General features: G+C 40.4%; 1 protein-coding gene across 2 annotated transcripts; it reads right to left on the reverse strand.

Annotated features, from left to right (window-relative positions):
- Window positions 1–249: 249 nt before the first annotated feature.
- On the reverse strand, window positions 250–22,732 carry vps53 (VPS53 subunit of GARP complex). Of its 2 annotated transcripts, none has more exons than XM_057350528.1 (22): window positions 22,572–22,732; window positions 21,630–21,710; window positions 21,177–21,226; window positions 21,021–21,087; window positions 15,496–15,582; window positions 15,053–15,168; window positions 14,818–14,937; window positions 11,036–11,114; window positions 10,781–10,924; window positions 10,553–10,695; window positions 9,595–9,736; window positions 9,366–9,461; window positions 8,621–8,715; window positions 7,408–7,650; window positions 6,851–6,998; window positions 6,680–6,762; window positions 6,490–6,568; window positions 6,229–6,377; window positions 5,745–5,814; window positions 5,495–5,632; window positions 1,747–1,851; window positions 250–1,666 (listed from the first exon to the last, which is right to left on the reverse strand). In XM_057350528.1, the coding sequence occupies exons 1-22, from the start codon at window positions 22,656–22,658 to the stop codon at window positions 1,493–1,495; spliced, it is 2,496 nt and encodes an 831-aa protein (XP_057206511.1). In that variant the 5' UTR covers window positions 22,659–22,732; the 3' UTR covers window positions 250–1,492. The 2 variants fall into 2 exon arrangements, with proteins under 2 accessions (XP_057206511.1, XP_057206510.1); XM_057350527.1 differs by having other exon boundaries at window positions 9,366–9,464.
- Between the last annotated feature and the right edge of the window lie 274 nt (window positions 22,733–23,006).

The raw sequence follows: 23,006 nt of genomic DNA on the forward strand, positions 1-23,006 counted from the left end.
TCCGCAAGTAAAACCAAAGGTTTATCAGACGCATGGGCCTGAGTTTGGTTATAATGCAATAAATTGTTTGTTTTTTTAATTTGTATTTTATTGTATATTAATTAAATTAAAAGTACTCAACAGTTATTGATTCTTTGCTGAGGTCTACCGGGTTGTTACTATGCTATAACCGTTTATACTGTTTAAATAAAACCAATAAAATATGCATCCATCCCTCATCAATTGGAAATAAATTAACTCACAACATCGTTTTGTTAACCCAAACGCCATGACACAACAGATTTTTATTGACAAGACTTTGCAGTGGTATTAAAAAGACTTGAATACTATCAGAAGGCAGGAATGTTTGCATTTCAAGCAATCAACAATATTAAACGTAGCAAAAACCATTGCAAATGAAACCGCACTAACCCAACATTAATAACATATGAACCATACATTCATTGTACACGTCATGTTGAGGTCTGTTATCAAATACAAAACCGTGTGCAGAGAAGCAACAATTACGAAGGACAAGGTGATGATGGATCAAACAATGAAAACTCCTGTAGACAGATTCCAGCATTCATTAAAATAATGTTATTTTGAGGACTACACAATAAATTGACAAAAACAAACACGTCTTTCCTTAAAAAGAAAATAATGTATTCTCAATGTGCACACTAATACTTTCCGATAATCTCCTGAACTGCAGTTATTGTTCTCAGAGAAAATAGCTCTGCCAAGGGAAAGCGCAAGTGGTAAATTTTCTTCATTACAGCTCCAGTAGGGTTGCAACATCTACGACGACATGTGGAACATGGGAAAGTATTTTAAAAGCCAAAACAACTGGTTTGTCATTTCAGTAGGAGACAGGAAATCCCAAGCTCCTTTGATGTGAAGTCTCTAACCTGGATACCTTGTAACATGTGAATCCCCACTCACTTGCCCACCAACTCCTATACTCCACGTGCACCTTTAACTGAAGCAGAAGCCAAGTTCCACCCAGTCATTTACTGTTATAGTGAGAGGACAAATCTAAAACATTGGGTTTTAATCATTTTGATATTGGAAAGCCTACTTCAGAAGAATTTGTGCCAGAATAGCAGCAGGTTACTTTCGACACAATGCCCTTTGTTTTTGCTTTAAGTGCAAACATATTACAGAGCAATGTGCAAGGTAAGTGACACATTGTGAGAGTTATAGATTTTTAGTTTTGTAAAACAGAGCAAAGAAAACGAGAAATGACTCATTCACTCCAGTAATATGCCGCTGTTACACTGTAGGAAATTTCAACATGTTGAGCCTTGAAGGCTCACAGTAACGCAAATAAAAAACTAAACGTCAATGACTGGACAATGATTATCTATAAGAGAACATAAATACAAAAAAATGAAATAATATTTACACCTCATTAATAGCACAATAAAGTGTAACACATTCAGCCTGAAATTGTTGACACCAGAAAGAAAGCTCTTGTTAATATGCAGATTGTAATAAAGCTCAAGCTGACTCATTGAATTCTTTTTTTAATGAGCTTTTCTAGTTTTCGGATGCGGGATGATTCTTGTTCAGGGGTGGGGGTACTGAAGGACAGTGATGGGCCACCGTCCGGTCCGGAGGGGGGAGTGGGCAACCTCTGTCTGAAAAGCTCCAGCATGGAGCTCTGCTCACTCCGCTTCAGCCCCTATAGATAAATGCAGTAAAACATTATTGTATCAGGGTCCTCTTTTTAAAACTCTGAAAGGATATGTCAACCAGACTCACCTTCATATCGAGAATCTTCTGGAAAGTCTCCGGATTACTGTCAGCAAGGAGTTTGATGTAGTTGTCCACGAAGACCACTGATGGCTCGTGAGGGGCCATGACCACCTGAGAGGCGGAGAGAAATAAGTCAGCTAATCTAGAGCTGGTCTCTGAAATGTCCCAGCATCTAAACACTCCCACATGATCCCCACTGCGGAACACAACATAAAGCGCCAACAAAGCTCCAAAGCTGAAGTGTCTATTTAGGGCCCGCATTTAACAGCGCAATTACGCCACACTTGAATGAATCCGAATTAGCCTCACCGGTAATTTTTTGGGGGAGCATTAATGAGAGCGTCTCAAATGAGCAGTAAAAAGAGGTTAAATAGGCTACAGGCCTGCGCTGTGAATCGGTTTTGTTTCGCTCCAAGGGCAGGAGAAAAAATGTTTAACTGCATAGTTTGTGACTATTTAGATTTGCAGCAGGGCAGAGGAACACATGGCTGACAGATACGGCGGGGAAATATAAAAGCATCTGAAACGGCATCCTTTCATACAGTAATACCTATTATCCTCTCCATACCTGAAGGCTAAAGGGCCAAAACAAAGAGGGACATGGAACACTTCGGATGGTTTTGGATTCTGAACGTTCCTTCCTTACCACAGAATGATTTATTTAGCGACTGTCCTGGAGGCGGTCCAAAGAAAAAACCTTGAGGAGGCTTGTTGTAGCTACCTCGTAAAGGAGAAGGAGAGAATAGAGAGAGAGAGAGAGCAAAAGAGAAAGACCAAATGAAAACGAGAGGAGGGGGAGAAAGTCTGTCTTTCCGTTCATTTCCAAAAAGAGCCACAATGGAGGGGTTAAGACAGGCAAAAGAGAGTGTGGAAAACAGCCACGTCTCATAGGCAGCAGCATGCTTGGCTAGCACTACATCTTCCAGCTTCACATCTCTCTGAGGTTTGGGCCTTAATATGGGCAGGAACCCATTCCCAGCAAAGAGAAGACATGAAAAAATGAAGACATCTTTAACAGATTAAGCTCCATCTTTACCCAGTAATGAGCATCATGTGGACAACCAATCCGCCACCAGCAATGAAGTTCACATTTCACCCATAAACGGTGTGGCGCTTCGCTCATGTAACTCAACAAGGATTAACAACAAATGGTGACACGGTGAGACCGAGGTTGTAAACAACTATGATATTGTTCCAAATATAACCACCACTTACCGCATGGTATCAGAACTCTTTATGCCTTTACAAAATAACATTGCGGTATAGCTGATTCTTCTCTGAAGCGCTCCACCAAAAACTACGAAGTGAAATGCTGATGAAGATGGAAGTAATTACGTGCGAGGCACCTGGAGCCTTACAAAGCTTATCATTTAATGCAAACCAGATTTTGAAGACCCAGGTCAAGATCAAGGGCGGGTTTGTGTCGTGCAGTCCTTCAACTGACTAAAAGCAAAGGGAATGCATGTAAACACATGTTAGGTCACTGGTCATGTGCTCATATACACACGTCAGCCGTGTTTGTCATATTTAGCTGGTGTTGTTGTGATAACTTCAACAAAGGCTCTAATCGAGAGACCACATACTGTAACTCACCATTGCTCAACCTTACTGATAAATCAGGTCTCCATCTCATGAGGTGAAAATGACTGGCCTCTTGCATGTTTGTTAGTTTGAAATGGTCCTTGCATGATCTTGCATAATTAGAACTGATCCCGGTTTGAACATTAGGTGGATTAAGGATGAATTGCAGGCAGTTAAAAGACCAGAAGCAGGAAAGCCTGGAGAGAGTTATAAAAGTATGAGGATCATGGGTAGGGCTGGAGACGGAGGTCAGAGGAAGAAGGTGGGTCTGGTGATCATGGAGAGGAAGATTCACAGAGGCACATGGCTTTTTTTCCTGCATTCCACACTGCTTACCCTCCGTCTAGTCGTAATATTAAAGGGACAGTTCACCCCCCCCCAAAAAATTCTGTCTTCATCTACTCACCCTCGAGTTGTTCTTAAAGGTGGGGTTAAATGCTATTTATAAAATGGTCAGTTCTGGTCCTCGATTCTGATTGGCTGAGCCGAGATCTAAGCCGTTATAAAATAACCCGATTTATAACGGCTGACCACATTACATAGCCTAAATATCACTTAATTTACATTATTTTATGAAACCTTGCTACGCATATGGAATAACTCCGCTTCGCGTCTTGCCACAATGCCCTTAGCTGTTATAAAATGCACTGTAACCCACTGCTTTTTGGGGCTTATTGTTTTAATCATGCATTCTGACTTCTTTACACTGTTAAATGTGCTGTCTTCTAATGCTTAACATGGTCAACTTGTCAAAAAAACAAGATTTCTGTGCTCGATACACTCTGCCAGGTTCGTACAGCTTTCGGAAAGTTTTTTTCAAACATGAATTCCCGTTTCAGAACAAGGGTTCTTAGTCCCTTATTGGACCATTGTCCCGGACAAGCACACCCACACATCAACCAGGAGAGCGAGAGAAAGAGCACGCCAATCAATATGGTTCGTTCGTTACTGAAGTTCATCTGTGTTTGTTTGTTCACGGCATTTCAGTGATGAATGTTATATAAACGGTGGTTATGTAATGTAAACAACACAAACTTATAGTGAATCAACACTTTGGCGGGGATAATGCTATGACGTATTGTGTGATCGTGCTTTATTGCCGCACCCCTGCATGCCTTCAGGAGCTCGACTGTTTTCGGAAATAATCGTATAGTTGTATCTGTCTTTTATAAATGTGATCAAACTAAATACTCTTCGAAGATATGAACTCTATAGGTTCTCAAGATTAATATGACATTGGCAGAAACTGCATGTGTTATCTCCGCTTTAATCTGTATAAATTTCTTGGTTCAGATGAACACAGAGAAAGATGTTTGGAAGAATGCTTGTAACCAAACAGTTCTTAGCCACCATTGACTACCCTAGTAGGAAAAATGACAATTGTAGTCAAAAGTGCACCAGAACTGTTTGCTTTCCTACATTCTTCAAAATATCTTTTTTGTCTTCAACAGAACAAAGAAATTTATTAAGTAATTATTCCTACTATGGTAGTCAATGGCAGCCAAGAACTGTTTAGTTACAAGCATTTTTCCAAATATCTTTCTCTGTGTGCATCGGAGCAATGAAATTTATACAGATTTGGAACAACTAGAGGGTGAGTAAATGATGACAGATTTTTTATGGGTGAACTCTTCCTTTAAAAGGAACATATAACGAAAACAAGCCTTTTTAGTTTGAGGATGTTACTGTATGTACTATGCAAACTCTATGTCATTCACAATGTAACATCTTAATCCTTCCAGACTAGCGTGTGGCCATCTAGAATTCTTAAAGGTAAGATGAAATGTAAGAAATTATTGTTTATTTTTAAGGTTTTTAAATTTTTAAATCTTTGAATAAGACCAGGATATTAGGGAAAAAGCTATAGTTTAAGTCTATATGCATATATATATATAAAATGGATGTCTGTAAGCACTCCACCCTCTGCAAAAGCTTCAGGCTGGAAAGCCAAGGCATGCGAGCACTTCCTGTCTCTCTGAGAAACCTCATTAAATCAGACGCGCACAGCTTGGTAAATAACTTCAACTGAGCGCTGCACCATGCAGAGCTTTATGAGCAAATTATCATTACGGACTTTCCTGTATTGAACTTCTCAACGGGGAAACCTGGTTAAAATAGAATCCGAGTGAATTCCCGAATGTTTACGGGCCGTAAATGCACGTGAGGTTCCCACCTTGAGGATCATCTCCGCACGAGTCATTCCTTTAACCACTATTTTGGTGTAGCTCGCCGGGGCTTTACGGACCACCTGAGAGCCGATGGAAGGGAGGTCTAGCAAAACAGTCTTGAGTGAATGCGTGTCCAGTAGAAGCTGTAGAAGTTAGAAGTCAAAAAGGACATATTAATATTAAATATGAATTCTAATAGGGTTAAAGACAGTCCCTTTCCAACCATTAACACCACCAGGTTAAATCTCCACCTACTTGCTCTGCTCCAACCATGCTGATGGGTTTACATCTGAATAGGTGGTTGATGAACTTTGGAATGAAGGAGCTAAAATAAGTGGATGAAAATAAAAGCAGGGTTTAAATTAGAAAATTAATTACAGAAAAGACACAGTCATGTAAAAGGTCACAACCTATAAAGAAAGGCAAGACTATAAAAACGTTCGTAAAAACGTAAAAAAGTTCTGTCAAATCGATTAATCGCAATTAATCGAATGCCAAATAAATGTACATGTATGTGTATGCATATAAATACACACAGCACACATATAAACATAAACCCTTTTTTGGAATCGATTAATCGCGTTGCCTTTTAAATAAAAAAAGGGCTAACGCAGTTTACACATTCACGCTATGCTTTAAAAAGTGCCACCTTCATACACTATTTTATCTCATATTTTATGATATGTTCTATAATATTTTGTGCTGTCGATTTTTCTGCGGATTTTGCGGCGGTACTGACTTGGTGAACTTAATGCAGAACTGGGTGAAGTATTTGCGTGTGGAGGCCAGGTTGTCTCTGATGATGGGCACGTTCTGTTTGATGTGCATGATCACAGAGGTCACATAAGGACTTTGGTCTCCCACATGTTCCACGCTCTGCCACGGCATCTGCACAAACATACACAACAACCCGAGTTTAAAGCCACATATATTAAAACTCACATTTTTAAGCAATCAGAGCTTGATGACAGTAGGCGGTTCTGAAGTGGTAGAAGACTACCTTGCTCATAGCCGTGAGGGCTGGATCACACGCAGCATCCAGGTCCTGAACCAAGAGCTGGATACTATTGGAAATAACCCTGCCAAACAAAGAGAGTCATGGGAAAATTACAAACAGACAGACCAGTCGTAACAAACTCATTTCCTTCAGGATCACATGAGTTCACGCCAAAGGTGTGACTGGTATTTACGTGCTAAAAGTGTCCATCTCCCCAGTCAGGTTGATTCTATCCATCAGAGATTTGTCCACTTTCTCTTTGAGTTTCTCCTCCAGCTGCAGACATAACACACAACTTTAGCGACAGAACTCACAACTTCAGGGTTTATTTGTAAATGTGAGGGATGTGCGTCTTGGCGAGGACCTGCTGTGTGGTGGCCAGGCAGTATTCGGCTGTGCTGAGGATGCTGCAGATGAGACAGAGCTCTTCTGTGGTAAACTTGGCCACTTCTGAGCCTTCTTTCTCCTTAAGCAAGCTGCTGATGGTCAGACCACCACTATTGGTACTGTTTCTGCACGCAAACATGTACCAAACACACACAAACATGGTTACCAAAGCACCCCAACTAACCCTCGGGCCCTTCACCACCCTCCCTGCTGAAAGAAACACAAGAAAGACTGCATGGAAACCACAAGACAACTTCTAAACAAACCCCTCTTTTTTAAACTCCCAAAGACAATACAGAGTAAACCACACTAGGCAACGGGTGGGGATTGTTCTTTCTTTGAACAGCGGCAAAAAAGAAACTCCACATATGCGACCACACAGAGACGACCACTCCGTCTCCTCCCCAGCATTAACACCCCAGATACAAAAAACAAGTTTTTGGGAGGATCAAAAAGCCAACCATAACAAAGGGAGGAAGAGGAAAAAAGTCTGGCGAAACATGGTCAGGTGACCCGCTGCTGGGCTCGACTCACTTGGGTAGGTTCCCGGAGAGGATCTTCCTGGCGTACTCACGCAGATACTTCTGGAAGATGGTGGTCAGAGCGATCATGGGTTCTCCGGTGCTCAGTTGCGAACACTGGACCATGCACTTTTTGTAGTACACGAAGAGATCAGCACAGCTGGGAAGAACGGCACCGCCCTCATCTGTGCCCGATTTAGGTGGACCCTGTGTCCGGAAATCAGCGACAAAACGGTCGATGAGCTCTCCAAGATTCCTAGGACAAGCAACGGAACCATTAGCGATTGTCTACCGGGGTGAGAACATCAGAGACATGATAATAAAAAGATATTTGTATAGTTATTCAAAACTTTGATTTATTGTGATCTTTCACTCCTTTCTTTTTCATCAACTTGGGACTTTGGTGCTGTGCCCAGTTTTATTCTCAGCTCATTTTAGGTTTGGATTTTGAGTGTACATTGGCCCAATGGTACAGTATACACATTAAAAGACTTACTCTCAGTGGTTGTAAATCACCATTTCCCCAAAAACGTAACTAAAATGATCGCTTCTGAATCATACAGATATCTTAAACTTGCTGTATGCAGCTGATATATTGTAAAATCACAGTAAATGGCCTTTCTCTCTCTCTGCACTGTGTAATCAGACACTAACCCCAAGAGAATGTGGACACTTTCATGCCAGACAGGTCAGTCTGGAGTGGTATAAAGCAAGCCATTGTTAACGGAAAGGTCATTTTGCTTTAGACAGTGCCAACAGGGCATTACACGGGCCAGAGAGAGGCCTATACAAGAAGCTCTTTACTTGGGGAAGCCGTGGGTGAGGAGAGAGAGAAACGAAAGAGGAGGTAAAGAAAGACAGAAAATAAAAAAGAAAGGTGTGTAAAGAAGGTGGTCCTTTTCAGGTTGTCTGCGGCATCTGTGGTTAACAGCTTATGGGATCTGTTCCTGCCTCAGTTGCTGCGGAAAGATACAAGGAAACTGCTACAAAGGGGGCACAGGAAAGGGAAGCTCACAACTCAAGTGCATCGGAGCATCACTATCCCCCGAGTATCTAAAGAGGACCCCTGAAGGACACTTGAGATATATTAAATCTGCTTAGCAACAAGGTTAGCTTCAAATGAATGGGCTACTACATGGATTTGTTCCAAAATCTATCCAAAGAGGCAGCATTTTAAGACATCTTGTATCATTCAGGCACAACTGCATACAGAAGATTTCACTCACTTATCCTGCGATTCGATGTAAACGTAAAGGTGAGGCTCAAAGCATTTGGAAACGATGCCGTGGAATGGGTTGTCCGGAGCTTTGGGCTTCTTCGGCTGTGAACAACAAAACATTATTCAGAATTTCTTTTCAGGTTCTTGTACACGTGGTACCCGCACCAGGGTGTAAATTCTGTTGAAAAAACACATCAACATTATCACAACTTGGATAACAGTGACCTTCTCACAAACCCGAAGCATCAGAAATGTTCTTACAAAACCTGATACCGAGAACATCTGTGGCAATTTAAAGATAAAAGAACACAATCTGCATGCAATAAATGCAAGAACTAAGCCAGAATCAAACATATAGGGTTTAAGAGTTAACGTGATAAACACATTTTCCAAGCACATGGAATCTGTAATGTTTTCATAACACATCAATTAGAGAAAATGCGACTGACCGAGGCCTGAGTTCAAGTGTAAGTCAAATCAAAGCACATTAGAAAGAAATGTAAATTGCATGCTGGAATGGTACCAAAAGCAATATTAAACAATGGGTGGGGTAAACTGCATACTGTACGGTACAAATGGGGTCAGAGTGTCCTATACTTCAAATCTATTGCACAAGTAAATGCTAAAGTGAAGAATTCCTGACTAAAGATGATAAAAGTACCGGTGCAAGTGGAATATGTTAACAGCTTCCTTTTTTGAATTGTGAAATATCACTGGTACTGGCATAGACTATTTCCCATATTTCTGCTCACCCTGTCCAAATCTTCATCTTTTTCTGATACGTTCTCCTCACCAGACTCGTCCTCCAGAAAGGGGTTTGTAGGTTCTAGAGGAGTCTCTGTTTTTTTCTGCTGAAAACGCATAAAAACATCAAACAACAGTCAAAACAGAACAACCCAGATTACCGGTGCATTCACTCCCCAGTAAACCCTTTTGTGTTTGCCAAAACACAAACAAACATCAACTGAGAGGTGGTCTCACCCCAGGCCCGTCGTTCAAGGTGCAGCCTGAAAACCGCTTAGCCAGCAGTCCCTCAAAATTGGTGGTCCTCTGAATAGCAAAGAGCAAAAGTTTGACCTCGATCTCCCTGGCGCGGGTTCGCATCAGCTTGGCCAGTTCGGTTCTGATGAGCAAACGAAAAACAGACACACGGTAGTGAGCGAAACATAACGTGCCAAGTAGGACTAGGGCTTCAGGTCATTGCTTTTATGGGACAGCATGTGCAGATGCCTGGTTTGGCTGTTAAACGAAACCACAGTGGACCGCTGTTGTATTCACAGGACAGATCCGATTACAGTCATCTTAAAAAGTGCCATGTTGCAAGAACAAAATAGACCTAAATAGGCAAAAGATGGTGTTGTGGCATATCGGCTCTTACATAAAGATTTGTCAAAAGGAGTAATATTTAAGATCAGATTACAATGGACCTCAAGCGTTCTTTCCAAACACTGAGGGTTTTGTAATTACTCTCTTGAGAGGACTCTGAAAACACCCTGAAAACACACACGTACAGCCTACTTCAGACTGCTACTGAAATTCCAGACATGCACAGCAACCAGCACAGTTCGGTGTTTTGCTAAACTACCCCATACGTGTGTGTTATGTAAGGTCTAGATGCATTTTATTTATGCATCGCCATGTTTTTTCTACGGTAGCCCTAAACGGACAAACTGCTCTACAGAACGCGGTTTGTAAATATGTTATCTCCTTCGGCAAAGAAGCAAAAATGTGACGACATCTTTGTCCTGTGATAGTCACCGTATTGCTTCGAAAATGAGGGGTGGAGTGAGCCGTTGGTTGCAATTCGCAGCCTCACCGCTAGATGCCGCTACATTTCATACCCTGGACCTTCATAGACTAAAAAGTGTAAACACTGTGGTACTTTCCGACATCTGACTTGATCTATGTCGTGAGTTAGCTTCAGAGCGAGGAGCCGTACCTCGTGATATGACAGAACTCTACAGCGATGCGTTCCGTCATGCACCACTCCTCGGGGAACATGCGCCCGTACTTTTCCTCATAGTCCACTAGCTGACGTTTGATCCACGCATAGCGCCGATCGATCTTGTCAAGCCATGCCACCTGCGTTTGGGACAGCAGAACAAATAACCCACTTTCAGCATACAGAATGAAACGGTTAGAGTACAAGGTTAAAGGTCACACTCACATCCTGGTTCTCCTGGAAGAGCACTAGGTATTCAGAGAGGTGCTGTCTGATGAACTTTTTGATGATCTCCTGCTTAATACGAGGATCCAGGACATTCGCTACCAAGCAGGCATCTCTGAGAACCATGCTAGGACCTCCAGATTTCTTTAAATAACAAACCAAATAGTTTCGTTTAAATCTGAACCTCAGTTGAAACAGAGAGTATGCATGTATGTTAGGAATAAGAAATGGAGTAACAAAAACTTCTCAATTTACTTTTGACCCCTGTGCAGGAAAAGCCTCCTCGAAGTCAGCAAGAATCTGCGTGCCAAGCTCGCTCTGTGCTGCTTTGACTCTGAGGGGCAAAACAGACGGGTGAGATTGTTTACAAGACACCTGGTGGGCTCAGAATGCAATTTCCTGATATCCGGTGAGATTTTAAAAGCACAGAGTGGTCCCATCAGGTTATCCCTAAGGTACCCCTTATAACAGGTTTCAAGTGATAGATCAGAAAATTCTATCATCATTTACTCACCCTCTTGTCATTTCAAACCTGTATGACTTTCTTTCTTCCACAGAACACTAAGGGATTTATTTGGAAGAATGTTGGTAACCAGTCACTATCAAGAGGGTGACTAAATGACAGAATTTTCATTTGTGGGTGAACTATCCCTTTAATATCTGATTAGAATATCATAATGCATGAATTTAATTTTCAATTGTATTTAAAATCCAGATAGAAATATAATGCTACCAAAAATCACAGGGGAGTTTAGTACAATTGCAGTGTCAGAACTGAAAACGCCCTTGTTACTGAAATTACAACTGTTATTGACACCAGGCTCAGCGAACGCCAGGTACTGGAATGCACCTATCTATGACAGGTTGGAACACCGCCTCCACAGAAAATTATCAACGACTACTTCTCTAGCCCCGCCCACTGGTTCGCGCATGACAGTACTGAAGTAACACGAGTTGCACGGAACCAGATAGAGTGAGCGAGCAATAAACATGCTGTTAAAGATCGCAAAATATTGTGGAGTCAGTGCTTGGTTGTGGAAGAACACAGTCGCTAAGTCGCATAACCTTCCTTCGGATTCCGACATTAGTAATGCGTGGTTGAAGTTTATTTTTAAAGATGTTTGTGAACAAGGCAGAGGTTGACGATGGATTTGCTGAGAGACTAAAATTAAAAAGCAGTGCTGTGCCGTCAATATTGGATCCGATAGGAATGGTGCAGCAATCTTATGTGAGTAAAACATATTTGTGCTATGTGTCACTATTGCTTTGTTAGAGATCGCTGTGATTTGCCAGGCTCATATATCGTTTTTCAAAGTTTTATCCACCATTTGCAAATAATGGAGGCTGTTTTGAAGTGTTTTCGTATTATTTCAGGTGCTGGGTCATATCCATAAGTTACCGGGAGTCTCCCTTTTGTTTATTTATCATGGAAACTCTCGTAACATTTGAGATTCGCGATCGCGGTGATCTTATGTTCAGTTCGCGATCACGGGGCTCCAATGTTGGAAGGTACGGATATCATTAAACACCATACAACTATAGCCTATACAAACTATACGCAAAGCCTTGCCATCACAACCGGGAAATAAGTCAGTAAATTTGAGTAAAATCACAGGCTTCATTTATCCTGTGCGAATGTGCCACATGAAATAAAGATTTGGGGAGGTAATTTATAAATCACACGAGGTCCCCAGATAATACTAATCCTGTGCGAATAGGGCGAATGTGTAACCTAACATTACGTCTCTAACCAAATTCACAGAAGGCTCCAACTAAGTTTACTACGCAAACTGCTATCCAATCATAGCAGTGGGCGTTTACTTCCAAGTCTTCGTGGCAGAACGCCCATTCAAACTGATCGTTTGTCAAGCCGGCCTCAAAACCCGGGTAGAAAATAGCCTATTACTTATTGATTTTGAGGTTTTTGAATGTAAAAACCACGCGAACGTCATAAGTAGACCTCATACATCAGTATAAAACAATAAACAAGCCCAGTTCATCACACCTTTAAAATAAAATAAAACAGAAACCGAAATAACAGCTACTTGTATGAAAAAAACAGGTGTCCAAATAAATCCTACTAACCAATGAGGACAAATTCAACTTGGGACCAAAATCTCAATAATCAGAGACTAAGTGCTCAGAGTGCTAAACAAAGCCAATCCATCCAAGAGTTTGGATGAACCACAGCATCATGACTAGAAGATGCTCTTTTCATTTCTGGATCAGTTGTTGGCTCAATTTACCAGACACGTGTCATCCAAAGTAAATAAGATAGAAAAAGAGACCGAAGGGAGGGATGGAGAAAGATGTGCTTGCCAGTCAGCTACCAGTCTGTTCCTTCACCAGCTCCACCACGACACTGTCTGACTCTGAACCGCAGCAGATGCCTCAGCTGCTGCCCCTGATCAAACATCTCTGCCACACCTTTCAACCAACCACACATCTCCATTTAGGGACAGTCGGGTATGGAATGAAAACATCCCATTTTCTCCATATTTGGCAACAAATTACATCCAATTATATAGTACCATCACAACAACTGTTTTGGGATCTTACTGTGTGCTTAAAACATCCCGGGGGGATAATATTATTAATTACAGTTCATTGTAAAGTCTAATCCTCCATTCTCATCAACTCTTTCTCATCGCCAAACCGGATTAAAGCAGTGCTGATGTATTTTGGTGCATTAAAATGCTGTTTTAGCCACACGCTATATTTGCTTGAGTCAGAAGATCTCCAAATGCATCATTCTAAGGTCTAATGAAGTGCACAGATAATGTCAATACATCCTGACTACAGAGACATTAAAAAGCAACCACGGACACATGCTTTTCCAGATAAACATTTAAGAAACTGGAACAATCAGGGGAATCGTTTTTCCACATCAAACACACCCTTCCTTGCCATCTGCTTATAAACAAACAGCTTTATCGCAGCATCCAACATAAACAAGCAGTGGGAAGCGCAGAACCATACAGGCCCGCTTCTTTCCTTCGAAAAGGGCCCAGTCTCCAGGCCTGCAGGGTACGGGGAATGTACCACCCAGTCACAGAGAGCTTCACCTCTGGGAATAGCCAGAAACAAAAAGCCGCTTTCCGCTGAGAGAAAAGGCCAAAGTGGAAAAAAGTAAATAAGAGACACTGTGGAACAGATTTCCTTCCTGCACCGCATCTTTGGTAAACAAAAACAGGATCCAAAGAGCCTCAGAACCACTGAATTACAGCAGGGATTTAGTCATGTTTCTGTTTATACCTGGAATTAAGATGATCTCAAGTGGTCAGGTGAGACAGACTGGCGTTCAGACCTGGTAGTAACATGAGGCTTATGCTAGCTTCACAGGCTTAAAAAATCGAAAATTTCCAAGTTCCCACTTCAGTAGTCGTGATTACGGGCATTGTGTTCTTTGGTGTTAAAAGTATTGGGAATCATGGTGAAGAAGTCAAAATGTACACAGGATAAGGTTGCCTTCAGATTCTGACTAAAATGAAGGGTTCTGACTGTTGTCAAGCATACATCAACCGCTTTACCGTTTCACAGCTTTATCTAGAATCAGATTTTGAAGTTTTGGTTAAATACTGTACATGCTATTTTCGCTTTGTATAAAACATACAGAATTTGTCAAAAAGTTATTTATATTATAGATGCACCAATATATCGGTATCGGTCGGTAAAAGCACATTTTCACACTATGCAATGAAATTATGCAATATAAAAAAATGTTGTAGACTCGTATTTATGATAATTCCATTAAGCACACGCAAGCAGCATTAAATGTGACTACGGTCTATGAGTTTGTGAATCCATGGCTTGGTTTCACAGACAAGGCTTATCTTAAGCCAGGAATTAAATTAGGAAACTTAAGTCGCTTTTATAAAAAAGCACTAGAAAAATACATTACTGGTGTGCATCTTGAGACAACACAATGGCACGGATGTATTTTAAGATATGCCAGGACAAGTTGTTTTTTTCATTTAGTCTGGCAAAAGTTCTTTGTTTTAAGCACAGTGTTTTTTTGACAGGATGAGTCTCCTCACCTCTCTGACAGCTGGCGTATCTGAGGGATGCCCATATACTTCTGGAAGTGCTCAAGGACATTGACCACACCCTGGAGGAGATTGGCCACCTCACCATACTGCCTCTTTCGAGTCATAGCTCTGCAAACAAGCAATCATACAAACTTATAGCGCACTGTTACTGCTAACCAAAACTACTGAATCATCATTTAATCATTCCTGAAAAATATGGCGGATACATCTGATCTACACATACTCAAGAGAGTCCACCCCGCCAGCCAGCATGTGCAGGTGATTCAGGGTAGTTATAGAAGTGGTCAGGTGACGCTTTGCATGGTCCAACTGCTTGATGTCCCGTGTGATCTCCTTCACCTGGAGGAGAGCAACATTTGATATACTTTCACATTTCTCCATCACAATCAGAATAAGGACAAAGCTTCGCTATTGTTCCCCGTCTCATGCTGCGAGCCAATCCCTGCCCTTCCTCTGACCTCCACTGCATTACTCTCACAGATGGCCCGTGCATTACCATGGGCTCAAAGAGTGCTGTGGACGAAACCACAGTATGTCACAGTTTCTTCTGCCTTGGTTACCCAGCCTGTTAGGGTCGGTGGGTGGGCGCGAACGGCTATTTACTCTGGGTCGACTTTCAGGCCTTAAATGACTAGGTTCCTGTCTGCGGGGCTTATTTTTACTCACCATTTGCTCTGATTTCTCCGCTTTGTCTTTGATGTCTTTGATTTTGCCAAAGAGTTGCTGGATGGCTTTCTGTGCCTCCTCCAGCGCCTGAAAGAGAAGACAAAGATCTAAAATGACACAAACAGCACCGCAGCAGCATTACAGATTGCCGTCAACTCAATGTTTTTCATACTCTGCTGTATCAGCAACCTCAAGTTCACTGGATCAAGTTGAGTTTACGTTGGGTTCAGTTCATCTCTTTCAAACTAGCTGATTAGAAAAACAGACCCTCAACCCAAATCCCTCCGCCACATCAAAAGCGATTGTTAATTGAGCTCATTTTTAATACAAAAACACGAGCCGGATCCGAGGTTGAAATGAGATGAAGATTTAATGAACGTGCTTCCTGCCTGGCCTCCTGACCCCGTATTATTTTTAGTGGGAAGATCTATGTTCTTCAGAAGGGTGTGGACCAAACCGCATAGCCTGATTTAACCGCCCTCGCTGCGTTTTACTCTACATTCTTGTAGGCCAAAACTGCAGCAGCTGTGCTCTTGGCCCTTTCACTTGTTCCCCACCTGATCGCACCACTTCACAAGGTTTATGGCTTGGCCTGACTTGGGTATGATCTTTCTGGTCGCTCAACTGCAGAGTCACGGCCAACGGCCAACGGCACATCTCCCACTGAAGCCATACTGCCAGTGTTCGGACTCTGACAATGCTTAATTACAACCATGCCGTACTTCTGCAGCTGTTGGGATGAGTGGGAACTCTAGCCAATGCGTGTAGAAAGATGTGGCTGCGTGAAGAGTGAAGAGACTTTGGCAGACTCTCTACCCAATTTCTTTCACAGGCAAATGGAATGCTTACAGCCGGCACCAGCTGCCCCCTGGAATTTACCACTTTTACAAGCCTCCTCAAAAACACAGACACGCTCTCTGAGTTTCTCTCACACACACACGCACGCACGCACACACACACTCGCACACACACTCGCACACACACACTCGCGCGCACACACACACACACACACACACACACACACACACACACCCCCCCACACACACACACACAGTGTTGACAATGATGCATCCTTCTTTCTGAGAAAGAATTTTCACTGTGAGACCAGTCCAGGGTTATGCTTAGATTTTGAATGCTTTGTACTCAATCTGAGGCCACATCTTCTCAAGACCGACCTCCAGTTAAAAAGAACCACATTAAATGAGAGGAAGCTGATTTTCTAAGGTTGGAAGGACTTGTTGGAGGAGAGTCCCCAGATCTCTTTCTTATCTTCTAATACTCTCTGATGGGAGTGAGGGTTTATTTGGATCTGGCAGGAAGCAGAGCAGCTGCCACACATGTGGACTCTATTTGCAGTTTGGGGATGTTTTTCCCCCAGATGGTTTAGGCGGGCCACAGACTATAGGACGACATGAGTGCTGGGATGCCTGCTACATCTCCCTGAGGTGTAACAATTCAAGAATATGTAGGAGCTTTGAGAAAGACGAATGAATGAAAGACGGATGAATATCATGTCGATCAAATTGACAGAGACGACTGAGACTCATTTTATCTATGACTATGATGTCAATCATAGACAGCTGTCAACACACACATGCACAATTCCTGATTATCTCACTGATTATTCTGGATATAAATGTTTCCTAAAGGGTAGGAGAGATAATGAAGTACAAAGCCTGGTTTCCTTTTAAACTCTGAGTAAGCAATTATCTTTTTAATTTTCTTGTGAGGACATAATGATATTTGATGGCATTCAAAGGATTTATTGTGATGTAGATTTAAAAGTTTAAATCAATATGTCAACAAGTTAATACTTGTGAACTAATGTTGTACATTTTGAACAATAATATTCAATTCAATTCAATTTTATTTATATAGCGCTTTTCAAAGCAGCTTTACAGGAGCAAATAAGAAAAACACAGAAAGGTAAAACACAGCACAGTGCATGGTGTTTATAGACCAAGCAAGATCATTATAATATCTAATATCTAATAAATAAATGAATAAATAAATAAATGCAGTCTCCCGGTGAGCAAGCCAACACTGCACTGCTGTGGCGAGGAACTCAAACTCCAATGATGAATAAATGGAGAAAAAAAAACCTCGGGAGAAACCAGGCTCAGCCAGGAGGGCCAGATCTCCTCTGACGTGTCATAGCTGCACTCAGTGAACCCGACCAAAGCCACCGAGCAAACGTCAACGAAGTTGATGACGAAGAATAATAGCGTCGCTGTCCTTCCAAAACCTCAAATTTGTTGTTTTTTAGGTCATGGAATAAACACAGTACTTTTTAAATGATTAAATACTGTATTGTCAAAGTAGACAAGCACTTTTTAATACTTTTTGGTTAGATATTTGCAAAACCCAGTGACAAACATAAAGGGTGAATAATAATAATGACTTGGCAAAAAATTAAAATCACAAAATATGTAGATTGTTTCAGAAGGGCAGCAGCGATAAATTAAAGTGTAATGGAGTTGCTCTTTGATCTTTTTTTCCCATTTTAATATGACTTCAAATTGTATAATCACTGCAAATATTTAAATAAACAAAAAGCACAGTGTTGCAAGCATATACCAAAAATAAAACCCTCTCAAATATTACTTTTTTTTTAAATGTGTACAAAAATGTGACCTATTTTATGCAAACAATGTGAATCAAACATTTGTATAAGACTGGGTGAAACCTGGGCATTAAAACAAATCTGTTGGGAAGCTTCAAAAACTCAACAATGCAGCAAAGGATTAAAATAACTGCCAAGGCAAATACAAACAAAGTATCCATCTATAAGGACTGATAGAAAACCGCACATGCAGTAAACTTTCCATCCTGTGTTTAGATTAAATATTTATACTACATTCTTGGGGAGGATCCTTCTCGGCATTCCTAATAAGCAGCTCCAGATGCCAAAAACTACATGAGACATCCTGATCCCAACTGGCTCCCTGACAACTATAAACTCTCATCTGAATGCTCCATATGGGAACACAACATGGCAAAGTTTTTATATGGAACTTTTTGCGGCATTAAGGAAAATAATATACATTAACAAGACTCCTAAGTGAGACAAAGGGAGTCCAAAATGAGAGACTAACCAAATAATTTTTCACCAAATGCTTTGGTCCATTACTGACTTTCCTTTTTGAATGATATCACACATCTAACAAGTTTCCCTGCATTGTGAAATGCAAGTCTTACACTTCCGAAAATATTTTTAATAGGTTGTTGTCAGTGGGTTAACAATGATGTGGAATAGCCATTTCCTCACATTGTAAATTGTTGTTATAAGAAGCTGGATATGTACATTACCATTCAAACGTTTAGGGTCATTTACGCACTTAGTTATAGATATTTTCCCCCAAAATGTTAGAATAACAGTAAATTCATGAAAAGTATATAACACAAATGTAAGAACGGGAATCTTAAAGTAATAGTTCACTTTCAAAATGAAAATTCTGTCATTATTTACACGCCCTCTTGTCATTTCAAACCTGTGTGGCTTTCTTTCTTCTGCAGAACGCAAAAGATTTTGAAAAATGTTGGTATCAGAAAACCATTGGTCCCCATTGACTTGCATTGGTTTTGTGTCCATACAATAGAAGTCAATGGGGACTAATGCTTTTTGGTTACAAACATTTTCCAAAATATCTTCTTTTGTGTTTTGCAGAAGCACAAAGAAAATAAAAGAAAATAAAACAGGTTTAAAATGACAACAGGGTGAGTAAATGTTGACAGAATTTTAATTTTGAAGGTGAACTAAAGTCACCCTTTGATTAGAATTTGCAGAAATGTTCCCTTGACATTTTATTAGCCATTTTTTTATGCATCACCCTGGGATGCTGGGCTCTTATTGGCTGATGTCTTCTCATTATTCAAAGTTGTCAATTTAAAAAAAATGTTTTAAATAATTTTAGAATTAAAATTAAATGAATGTTTGCACAATTATATTTTTGTCTATTAAACTAATTTTAGACACTTAAGCAAAGACCGTAAGACCAAAAGGTTTTTACGCTCAAAAGAAACAGTTCAGTAAAGTAACTCTAAACTTTTAAACAATAGTATAAATATACATTTTCAGAGATAAGCACAGCTAATTATTACAGTCAAAAATGAATATACACAGCAGGCAGGTGATAATAAAAACCAAAGGGTTTTTGTCCCAAAGGTCTTTAAACAGCATGAACATCTGTTGAGTGTCTGCTCTTATAACTGCATATCAGGCCCTCAGCTTCATCCAAACATCAGAAACTCAGATAAGACTTACTGAAATACCCAATTCTAACTTTGGTCATTCTGCATCACATGGGAGAACCTGAAAAAAAAAACTCTCAGGTCACACACACACATCCTTCTAACTCCTCCACACAGCTAGAAATGTCATCAAGTGCACTCCAGAGATCCCGCTCCAGACGTGGATGTCTCCATCTCTCAGATAAATACTTCACAGACTAAACAAAAAAAAACAACAGTGTGTCTTTCCAGTCCACTCCCTCTGTCTCCACCATTACTCCTAGACCCCAGCTACATGTGTAATCCACACCTCCCAGCAGTTCCATCTGCTGAAAGGATTTTCCTCTGCTCCATGGAAACATCTCTGAAGGTTACGGGCTGTGAGATTCACGACCCCATGTTAACGCAGAACGGTTCAGACACAAGCAGTTTCCACGTGAAGTGCATGCTGGGTAATTCAGGACCAGCTGACCCCACTCGCAGGTCTTAGCCGCACTCTCCGCTCTACATCGCAATCAAGGGTCACATTTCACTTCAGCCTGCCATCCTGATTAGGAACAGATCTGTGTTGAATCAAGGTTTCCAACCTTGTCCAAAAAACAGCAGAACACCAAACCACAATGTGGAATGGAATCGCTGCTGAGAAAAGGGAAATTCACGGTAAAACGGGCCTTCTTTTCCAGAAAGAGACAGCATCTGGGCCTGGAAATGCGATGGCTGTTACAGTACATCCAGAGATGAGAAATGCAAGAGAAGCACAGGTTGGCATTCAAAATGAATGTTAATTTGAAGTGGAGAGGGTGGTTTACCTCAGGAGAACATTCAAAAGTACTAATGCTACCTTTACCGTGTCAATCATTTTTCTACGTAAAAAAATACAAAGCACTTTGAGGAAACTGCTTGAGACCCAAAAGAATCATCCTTTATAGCTTCTGGGTCTGTGTAAAGCATTTAAAATGCGCTTACAGTCTGAAACCCTAGATGCCCAAAAGGCTGAATACAAGAGAAATCTATTTAAATTTATGGACTCTAGTGACATACCATTTGTGGCATAATGTTGATTTTCACCCAAAAATTTGAAGAAAACAAAAACACTGACACATACTGTATATTAATGTATATAATTTTCATAAGTTCTAAAAATATTAGTCATTACCATGTAACAAACAACAAACTGAAAATTATAAAAACTGCATGTGTAATTAAATATTCATCTATAATAAAATATTTTACATTTAAATGTTTTAACGAATTAAGATTAATTTGTTAAGTTTCAACAAAATTAAAGGACTCACCTGTCTGCCATCCTGTCCCACATTAGTTTGTCCCCTCACCACCGTCCTGATGTTATCATCCAACCGTCTAAACAAAGAAAATAAATATTCAACAACAAACATAAAAAGTGATAACATCAGTTATATAAACAAAGTCTTCACAGTCTAAAAACTCACCTGATTTTTAGCCGTATGTTATTAACCACTTCATCTATATTGGCCAATGACTAAAACATACAAATATGTTAAATAAATACAAATGTTTCTATACCAATTCAAATACATCAGCAATAAAATTGGTGATTCCTTTATACACACAGAGAGTGGCGCTCTCTACTGGTCGAGAAAGAACATAGACATTGAATTCATATTTTGGACTGAGACCTACACTACAGAACCTTTACTCAATTTTCTGATTTATTTTGTGAAAGCATGGTTAAGGGATACTGGTCTTATTATGGTGGCCTACAGACAGATGAACCTATGATGTAATGATTTGGAATGTCAATTATCATACGAACAATCCTTAAAACTGGAGCTTTCAAAATCTCAAACACACAAAGATAACACACCACACTACATTCATTATACAGTTTTAGTTTGAAACCCAATTCTTCAATATAAAATTACCTGCTCTGTTGGAAACAATGTATTAATGTATTCAACAGCATTAAAATCAGCTCGATCCAACGGGTCTTGGCTGGGGAAAACCTGGAAAATTGAATAGAGAATAAACAACTTCATCAAAAATGTTTTTTTGCTGGTTGATGTTTGATGCTGTCAGCTTTTTAATGTGGTCCCGAGGTCTCTAAAGGTCTCTCATCCATAAATATGTATAATAAATATGTATAATCCGCTAGTGATGAAGCGAAGGCAACAGCAAAACAAATGAACCAAGATGAGAAGCTGTATTAATGATACAATTCTGGACTGAAGATGCAGTGGAAGACACAGATTATTGAAAAATCTGCACATCCCTCTGCAACACCTGCCTGTCTCCATCAAACTGATCAGAAAATGTTTATAGGAAATCATGTTTCTAGTGTTCGGCACTGCTCAACAATACTATACCAATGTATATCCACATTCCACATATGTCACACTGTTTTCTTTTCTTCGTGGTTCAGTTTATTTATATTATACACAAACACATAGTTTTGTTGCGCCATTGCTATCACGTTTACAAAAGGCAAAACCAAACGGTAACGTTACAGATTTGGTTCTTGTATTAGCTTATACAGTTATGTTTAAAAGGCTACAGCTTCTGTTTTATTTATTTATTTTCTCTAACTTACGCGTGTCAAGTTGATTCTCTTTTCCTGACACCTGCCTCCCTCCCTCCCCAATAGCAAAGCTACCAAGAACAGATCTGTCTGATCTGTTTGCTCGTTGAAACAGCTTGTTGACAACAGTTACTCAACGAAATAAATAAAAAATGCTATATTCTAAAAAGAAAATATCTAAAAAAAATCATTCGCGGTGTGTCAAACTGGCCATTAGAGAGTAAACAGCTGACTGTGCGCGCTCACTGTAACACCATTACAAATGGACACAAAAAAAATACTGCCTCACCTGCTCAATAGCCAGCTGCACTTCTGGGGTAAGGTGCAATATCGCTTCCAAATCTTCCAAAAACTCTAATTCTTCATCTTCCATCATTATGAACGGTAAACAGTGGCTTTATTTTCCTGTCTCCTGTGCTGCTGACGTGAACACTTCTTTACCTGCGACGATAAGGGGGACGTGATGTATTAGCGCCCTCTGGTGCACTGGAGACACAACACTAGCGTTCGCATTTGTTTTAAACACTCTGGGTGCCACAATAACACTAAAATATTGTTTTTGCAGTATACAGTATGTACACCGTGTATAGTATGCAGATTTTTGTATGCTCGGATGACTTACTTTTTTGCCAGACACTACTAAATGTACACTGTAAAATAGTTGCCTATAATTGTAAGAGCTTCAAAGTTAGACAATGAGCAATTCACACACACTTTTTGCATT

This window comes from Triplophysa rosa, linkage group LG14, assembly GCF_024868665.1.
Source record: "Triplophysa rosa linkage group LG14, Trosa_1v2, whole genome shotgun sequence".
Classification (NCBI taxonomy): Eukaryota; Metazoa; Chordata; class Actinopteri; order Cypriniformes; family Nemacheilidae; genus Triplophysa; species Triplophysa rosa.